The sequence below is a fragment of the Malurus melanocephalus genome, unplaced genomic scaffold (assembly GCF_030028575.1).
Source record: "Malurus melanocephalus ecotype Western Australia unplaced genomic scaffold, MMel_1.1 scaffold_411, whole genome shotgun sequence".
In the NCBI taxonomy this organism is placed as follows: domain Eukaryota; kingdom Metazoa; phylum Chordata; class Aves; order Passeriformes; family Maluridae; genus Malurus; species Malurus melanocephalus.
Window position 1 is genome coordinate 327,392 of NW_026623643.1, and position 8,160 is coordinate 335,551.

At 49.3% G+C, this 8,160-nt stretch overlaps 2 protein-coding genes across 3 annotated transcripts; one reads left to right on the forward strand and one right to left on the reverse strand.

Annotated features, from left to right (window-relative positions):
• The first annotated feature begins 102 nt into the window (after positions 1-102).
• CNTD1 (cyclin N-terminal domain containing 1) lies at positions 103-3,907 on the forward strand. 2 transcript variants are annotated; one of them, XM_057379524.1, is made up of 7 exons: positions 103-315; positions 400-475; positions 718-889; positions 1,304-1,466; positions 1,923-2,067; positions 2,438-2,499; positions 2,903-3,907. In XM_057379524.1, the coding sequence occupies exons 1-7, from the start codon at positions 144-146 to the stop codon at positions 3,151-3,153; spliced, it is 1,041 nt and encodes a 346-aa protein (XP_057235507.1). In that variant the 5' UTR covers positions 103-143; the 3' UTR covers positions 3,154-3,907. The 2 variants fall into 2 exon arrangements, with proteins under 2 accessions (XP_057235507.1, XP_057235508.1); XM_057379525.1 differs by having other exon boundaries at positions 2,438-2,534; positions 2,903-3,124.
• A 108-nt stretch (positions 3,908-4,015) lies between these two features.
• BECN1 (beclin 1) lies at positions 4,016-8,024 on the reverse strand. The gene is made up of 11 exons (XM_057379522.1): positions 7,849-8,024; positions 7,698-7,765; positions 7,561-7,619; positions 7,177-7,267; positions 6,783-6,919; positions 6,463-6,657; positions 6,125-6,271; positions 5,479-5,628; positions 5,330-5,390; positions 4,723-4,865; positions 4,016-4,422 (listed from the first exon to the last, which is right to left on the reverse strand). Exons 1-11 carry the CDS (start codon positions 7,973-7,975, stop codon positions 4,254-4,256), a joined length of 1,347 nt encoding a protein of 448 aa, XP_057235505.1. The 5' UTR covers positions 7,976-8,024; the 3' UTR covers positions 4,016-4,253.
• Between the last annotated feature and the right edge of the window lie 136 nt (positions 8,025-8,160).

Below are 8,160 nucleotides of genomic sequence, written 5' to 3' on the forward strand. Positions count from 1 at the left end.
ATCACCCACCCTGGGCCCCTCTTCGCACACCCAGGTGCCATCCCCTCCCCGTGGTGTGTCAGAGCAGCCGGCAGTGAGTGCTGAGCCCTGTCCTGTCCTGTCCTGGTGCTGCTGGAATCCTTGTCATTACACTGACCCCCTAAATGGAGTCTCAGGTGCCACTGGACCCCCGCGCTCGTGACTCAGGCCCCGTGTTCAGTGGGGTTGCTCCTGAAATTATCGAGGACACGCTGATCCACTTGGCCACGGAGAATGAGCAGTACCTGAGTGAGCTGCCGGAGCAGGCTGGGTACTTCAGAGAGACACGGATCGTGGGTGAGACAGCAGCTCCTGGGGTGGGTGACAGCTGTACAATGAGCTTCAGGAGACTAAAATGAGTGATGGCTGTGCTTTTTGCAGAGTTTATATTCCTTTTGTCTGAAAAATGGCACTTGGATCTGTCGACAAGGTACCAGGCAGTGGAGTTACTTGAAAGGTAATAAGAGTCCTAAACACTCAGCAYATTTSCCATTYTCTGATGTGGTTRTATTGCCCATTCCTTGTCCCATTTTGTCCCCCCTCACCCAAATCACACATGGCTAATGTGTGTGTTAAGAGCTTTGTCTCTTCATTCATTTAGTCCAAATTATTAGTTCTATGTTTACTCTTAAGTATATGTGCAATTGCCTTTCTTCCTTTTTCTCAGCAGACAGAACTGAGCAGTTGTGGGTTTTGTAGGTTYATGATCAAGCAGGTAGAACAGATGTGTGAGAGCAGAGGGAACTCTAAAGATCGTGCCCAAGGGCAGGGGAACAGCTGGAGCTCTGTGAGGGATCAGATAGCCAACACCTTTGTCCTGCGCCTCGTGTCGTGCATTCAGCTCGCCAGCAAACTCTCCCTGCACTACAGCGTAAGCCTGTCCTTGCTTTAGCAGTGTGCTTAACTCTGCAGTGTATTCATCTCCCTTAAAAATAGATTTCCTTTTTGAAAGGCAGCAGTGATAATGAAATGCCAAGGATGTCACGTTCCCTTTAGGGCAGTAACGATTTGCCGRGAAATGTTCCCAGTGATGGGGAGAAAAATTGCACAAAAATCTTGGGGTTGTCAAAAATTGTGTTTACAGGGGCTCACACCTGTCTGGGGATGGTTTATTGAGTYGAGGAAAGCTGTGGGAAAGGTCTGAGCAGAATTTCTTGTGCCAGTTCAAAGGACAAATGGGTGAGCTGCAGCCTCGTGCTCAGCAGGAGAGAGGTGATAGCACACTTTGTTCCTACCAAGTGCCTTATTGCCTGGAAGACCTTTTGTTTCTTTTTTCCCTCTTCAGAGAGTGACCAGTGACACAGCTTTAAAATTCCTGCAATCCTTAAAATACTCCTACACTAAGCAGGAGTTGCTGGAGTCAGAGCTTGCTGTTTTAAACACTCTGCACTTCCACATCAATGTGTCAACTCCGCTGACCTACGTGGAATTGCTTCTGGAGGTTCTAGGTGAGAGCATCAGTCAGGGACAAGGGGAAGGAGGTTTTTTAGTAGGGTCATAGAACTGTTGCTGATCTGAACCAAAACATTTCCTATTACAGATTTTTGCACARGCAACTGTTCAGTTTGTCCAGGGCTTCACTTTTCAGATGAGAAGTTTGTCCTTTGTAGAATGTGATGAATGTTGTTGGGACAGCCAGTCATGACTAATTCAGTAAAATATGAAGAGTTTAAAGCCCCCAAAMCTGGTGCAAGGCTGCATTTTCTACAGCCACTCACCATTTTCTTGGCCCAGGTCTGACAACCCGAATTTCAGAGTGAAACTCTCTTGAGGCTGAGGGATTCTATGGCATTCAGAGTTTTCCTCAGAATTCTGTGTCTCCCTTGTGGCACCTAACACTTCAAATTCAATTTAATGACCAAAACGTGGGACTTACAATGTGATTACAGTGTGATCTCTGCCAGGATACAACGGCTGCTTGCTTCCTGTGAAACCCTTGCACCAGCTGTGTGTGCAGCTCCTGGACTTCTGCTACCTGACCAGAGAGACCATCTATGACACTTTGCTGAAGGTTGCCATCGAAAACTCCACACCAAGCAAACTGCAGATGTAAGGGTCTTACSTGACAATGCCTTACAACAACCCTTTGAAATTAAAACCTTAAAAAAAGCTAGTAAATAGTAGCATAATTCCTATTATGCCATTTTGGGGGCATGTTTAAGAAAAAAAAAACCCTAATTTGGGGGGCATTAATTGTTATTTCTTAATACACCAATTCAACCATGCTTCTCCACAGCTGCTTCACAGAAAAGGAAAGTGTTTCACTTGGTTTTCAAAGTCCAGCACTGTCAGCTCCAGCCTGTGGTGTTGGGCTTTGGTTGGTCTGAATAAACCAACATGTCCTGGGCATTGGTAACTACAGCAGCAGATGCTTTTGAGCTATGAAGCAGAATTCTAACCTGAACTTTTCCTTCTGCAGAGCCAAGTTTTTAACAGTGAAGGAAGATTCCATGCTCTTGGCCGTTGGAATCATCAGTACAGGTGTGTTCATCCTGAGCCCCGGGCACTGGGAGCAGGTACAGTGGCTGCTGAACATGTTGGCTCTACGGGAATKCAATGCCAAGGTGGTTTATCTGTTTCAGCACAGCAAGGAAACAGGAGGGGCTGCACTGGGAGTGGCATGGGGAAGGGCCACCTCTGTGTTTTTAGCAGAAATCATGTGGCCTGTGTCAGAGGGGGCAGTTCTGTGTGCAGCTTGTGCTGGTGTGTCCTTGCCTTCAGTGCGTCACAGCCAGAACAAACCCCCCCAGGCAATGTTTTACTGGCAGGTAGAGAAGCAATCTCATGAGACAACTCCTTGTAAAATGTGCCCATGTAGCAGTTCCTTTTGTTAGTCTGTAAATCCATGGCCTTTAGGTATTGTATCTTTTTTTTTTTTTTTCAGACTGTGGAACATTTAAATGCCATCACTGGCATTACTCAACAAAGTATTCTGGAGTTCTCCTATGCTGTGCTGAGCTGTGTAGTTGGCAGCACCACACCCAAACAGCACCACGGGAACTGTGCAACCAAATCTTCCAAGGAGAGAATTCTGCCTCAAAAATAGAACCACCTTGTTGGTCCAGTCTCCAGTCACTGGTGCAGCAGCAGCAGCAGCTGTCACACTGCTGCCAACAGTCAGTCCCTCCTCTGTGACACTGCCCAGGCACCCAGCACAGCTCAGGGTTACCTGTGGTTCTGAGCACCAGGGATTCTGGAACAGCCTGTCAGTCACGTGTTAATTAGCAAAGCTCATCATGATAGGCATCACACTCATGCTCTGAAGGGGGCCCCAACAGCACCATAGTGTTTAGAAATGCCCCAAAAGCTTTAGTGTAAGAGCTGCATCTTTTAAGTTGGGAATCTAAGTTCCCTTTAACCAAAGAGATCCCTCAGAGCAGTCGTGTTTGAAAGGTGCTGCCATGCCTGGTGCTGGGGATTGCTGGGACCAGCTCTCACMCCCACATTACAAATGGGGCTGCACTGTCTCCTCTTGCTGCTTTGCTAAAATCCCTGTCTCAGCTGCCTGTGCTGTTCCCTCTGCCAGCACTTGGACCYCGTTTGCTCTTGCCTTAGCACAGCCAGCCCTGAGCAGCATTTGATGAGGACAGAATTGTGCCAGGGCTGTGACTGTCACCACAGCCCTTTGAGTGCCAGGGGGTTGCCTGTGTGAGGCACTGCTGGCTGAAAACACTTGAAGTGTGGARTATTTTTATTGTTTTCTTTTGCAGCCGGTTCCTGCACAGGACTGCACGAGAGATTACAGGGTTTTAAATAGTATCAAACCTTGTTAAATTCTGTAGCAGGAAGAAGTGCTGCTAGGACTTAGAAAATACTTTATTTCAAACTGCAGTTACTCTTCAATGACCAAGCAGAGTTCTGGGAGTTTTTCAACATTATTTCCCTGTGTTTGTAAGGTTTTGCTTTTCCWGCCTTCTGTTAGCTGTAACAGAGCAGTGTCAAACTCACAGGTTTTCTGAAGGTTGACAATGATTTGCGTGCGTGGCCATAAACTCCAAAAGTACCAGCTTAGCATCCGTTTAATAACTGTGTTTTATTCTGTTCAACTCAACAATACAACTTTGCATATTGCTTTTCTATAAACTACATGTAATAATGGTATTTGAAATAAAGTGTCTTGTGGATTTTTTGGTATCGTAAACATTTTGTACTGGTTAATATTAAAAGACATCTTAATTTGCCTTTCTCTGACACAACGCAGACACTCCACAGCTGCCAGGCCAAGTTCTGACCAGTTACTTGTTATAGAATTGGGATGAGACCCAGGCAAGGCCCCATTTCAGGTTAGTTAACATAAATTTTAGTGCTTTTGTCCATTGCTCTTCAGAGTTAAATTGTGTTTTAATTGAGTAAGAGCCTCCACTGCCACCTGTGTCTTCAATCTTTCCTTTCTCCACGTCCATCCTGTATCACACACGAGGTTTAATTAGTACATTCCTACTGAAAATGTTTAATCTCAGCATGACATTAAGCACCAAATTTTAAATCTGACATTCATACTATCCTGTCAGAATACTTTGTTTTTAAAGAGAATCGAGCAAGCCTCAGGAGTTCACCCAAGGGGCTGGCTTTCAATTTCAATTAAACTAGCAAACACACACCATAAAGAATTCCAGATGGTTTCTGAAAGCCAGGACTGAAACAGCAAGCAGTGCTAGAAGCAGCATACAGGGATTAATTTGACAGTTATGTGGCAACACTCACCTGTAAGGCAAACAAAACCGTGTTTCACCTTTTTCCACTTCCTCTTTAAACTGCTGCACACAGTCCAGGAATGCCACCATGGCATGATCAAATTTATTGTCCCAGAAGAACCTCAAGCCTCCAGAGCAGTACAGGGGGAGCTCCTGGAAAAGAGGTTTGTATCAGGCACCCCAAGCACCTGTTTTTTACATTATTACTGCAGCTTTTTAACCTCGTGTGAAGTTTAAATGTATCATGGGATGCTGAGAAATGGTTTGTGGCACAGAGCGAGTGCCACTGTTTTTGTGCATGTGCCCACCATGTGGRGGTGCATGTTCCCAACTTCCAGCAATCCCAAATCATGCCATCTACCTGCCAATCACCCCAAAGCATGCCATCTGCCTCTGGCCAGATGTGTCATTCAACAGTGCTGTCACTTCGAACACCACTGGCTGGCAGCACCAGTGGCTCCACAGGATGTGGAGTGAGATGTTACATGCTGGAGGAGCTGGGGCAGACCCATATGAACACGGGACTCCATATTCATAGAGACCAAGCTTGTTTCCTGCATCCCCTGCATGACCAGGGCTCAAGATCAATGTCCCATGGTTTGTGTGGGATCTCTTACCTTGGATTTATCCGTGAGGGACTCCAGATACGAGTGGTTGCCATAGGGGACAAGACGRTATCTGAAAAAAAGAGACAGAATTCACAGGCATCCGAGTCTGCATGTCTTTCTCTGGGCTGTCAGTGAAGTGTGTGTGGTATTTSATGTACCTCTGAAACGTCAGGCCCATTTTGTTGGCCAGGGCATGCAGCAGCAGCACRGTCTGCCCCCAGGCAGCGTTGATCTCGTTCCATTCCACAGGAACGCTGGGGAGACGGCCAAGCCTGAAGTTATTTATTGTGCCAAACTGCCCGCTGTGCCTGTGATAAGGAGAATTATAAATAAGTGTGCTGGGCTGGGAACAACTCAGGAACAGCTCCTGGCCTGATAACCAAACAGGGGCTGTGTCCCAACAGCACAGCACACACAGTGCCAGCACACACATGGAGAGTTTGCACCTATTCTTAACAAGCCTCTGTAAATACCAAACACTTGTTCTCTTCCTGTCATAAAAACACAACAAAAACCCCTAGCCAGCCCCTCTAAGCTACCTGCTTTGTGAAGCCAAATGCCAGTGTCACTGCTGGCTGGCACAGGGGTTYCCAGTGTGTTACCAGGGCTGGTGAAAGAACCATTTCCCAGTCCCACGGCCTGGCACACCTTACTCAGCTGCCWCTCCTAGGGRAAGGCATYCATTGCTYTGCTGRGAGGTAACTGTGAGCTGCYTTACACCTTTCCTGTTGAATGCAGTGACTTAAACAGCMTCACRCTGMAGATTYCAARAMAATAKATATSATATTGCAGTGTCTACRTTACCAGATGTGAAAGGTTGCGTTGAACACGTTGGTTTTCTTTAATTTATCCAGCTGCATCTGGGCATAGCGCATTTGGTTGTCCACACTTTTCAGCTCATCATCYAGCTCCAGCTGTTGCCTCTTGAACTCACAGTATTCCTTCTGATACCTTTGAGCAAAAGCAAAAGCAAGAAGCTGAGTGCCAACTTCTGAATCAGTGACAGCTCCATGAGTTGGTTTGATCTGGCCACCTTTTCTTTTGCAAAGAATGAACCACAGGTGTTTGGGCACATTTGCAGGTTTCTGATGGTACAATCTCATTTATCTGCTGCCTCTAACCCCCACCACAAATTCACTCACTGAGCCTCCTCCTGTTCCAGCCGCTCAGCCTCTGCCCTGACTTTCTCAAAGTCCTCAGCCACAATCTTGCGGTTCTTCTCAACATCCTCCAGCTCCTGAATCAGCTGCTCTTCCTCCAGTGCCAGCTCTTTCAGCTCTGTCTGCAGCTTCTCCTTATCATCCTCGTTCATTTGTTCCAGTATCTCCAGACATCTCCTAAAGGAGAACAACAGGATTACCAAAACAGGGATCCTGGTAAGTCCTGCACTGCCACTTCTCTCTGTGCTGATCGTGCTTCGAACCACAGCAGCTCTCTCTTGGGTCATCTCTGGATCACTCACTTGTAGTTCTGGCACTCGTTCTCCGTGATGTTGAGCTGTGTGTCCAGCTGGTCCAGCAGAGTGTCCGTGCATTCCTCACACAGTGGGTGATCCACGTCCGTCTGCCCTGACATGATGTCAAACAGGTCGCCAGTGACCTGGAGGAAGAGCTCACATTAGTGCAAGTGAAACCACAGGCAGCTGCCTACTGCCTTTCAGCAGCTTCAGTTTGCAGAAGTTTCCTTGGCAGGTCAAATATTGGTTAAAATAATCTCTCTTTACCAAACTACTCACCAACCAAACCCCCGGAAGGCAAATACTGTGGGAAACTTTGCAGTTTAGTTTTGCAGAGCATCAAGAAAAACTGATGCTCCATTCCCCAGGATCTGAGTTTACCAGCTCGTGACCCACTTGCCTTCAGTCTCCGGCTGAGGTTTTCCATSGTGCCACCATCCGATGCCTCTCCGATCAGGGTGAAACTGTTGGCGCTTTCTGTTGACATCATTCTTGGAAAAAAATGTTACTCGGATGAGTGCTAAGGGCCGTGGGGAGGCAGATCAAGCACCACACCTGAACCTGGGGCTGGGTCATGGAAAAGGGAGAGCAGGAGGATAGGACAGCGTGTGTTTTGTGGGCTCTGTTGGGTTTGTGCTGACCCACAGCTAAGCAGCAGTGCCCCAAGGACARTGTTCAAACTGCCAAAGAGGGCCACAGGGATCCCGCAAGGGAAACTCCAAGGGGTTACAGTGATCCCTGTATGGGGGGAGCTTTCTCAGGTTCCGAGCTGCGGCGGCCGTACCTGGCGGGCGGGATGAACCTCCTGGATACGCCATCCTGCCGGTTCTCCGCGAAGGCTTCCTGAGGGCAAGGAACCATCGTTACCGGCAGCCCCCGGGGAGCTGCTGCTGCTCCCCACCGCAGCCGGTCTCACCGCACCTCCGTCAGGGCGCTGTCCTCTTCGTGCAGGTCCCCGGGCCTGGCAGGGGGGGCGGTCACCAGCGGAGCTGTGAGGGAGAAGGCGTCAGCCGGGCCCAGGCCTGGGCCCACACCCCAGCGCCGTCCCCCCCAGCCCGCCGCGCCCCGSTACCGGTGAGCTCCTGGATAGTGAGGCGGTCAAGCACTTTGAAGGAGGTGTCGAGCTTGAGCGGCTGGCAGCAGCGCTGGCACACGAAGCTGACGTGCGCGGTGCCGCTGCCCGACCGCGCTCCCTCCATCGCGCCGCCCGAGCGCTCCCCGCCATCGCCGCGCGCCGGACGTGACGCAGCAGCTGGGGCGCGGTCCTGGCAGGGGTGCGCGGTGCCGCCCGCGCCATTTTGTGCGTCCCCGCCCAGCCCCGGGCGAGCGGCTTTGGAGCGGACAGGACCCGGCGGCGCGTGCGCGTGCGCGTGGGGGGGGGGGG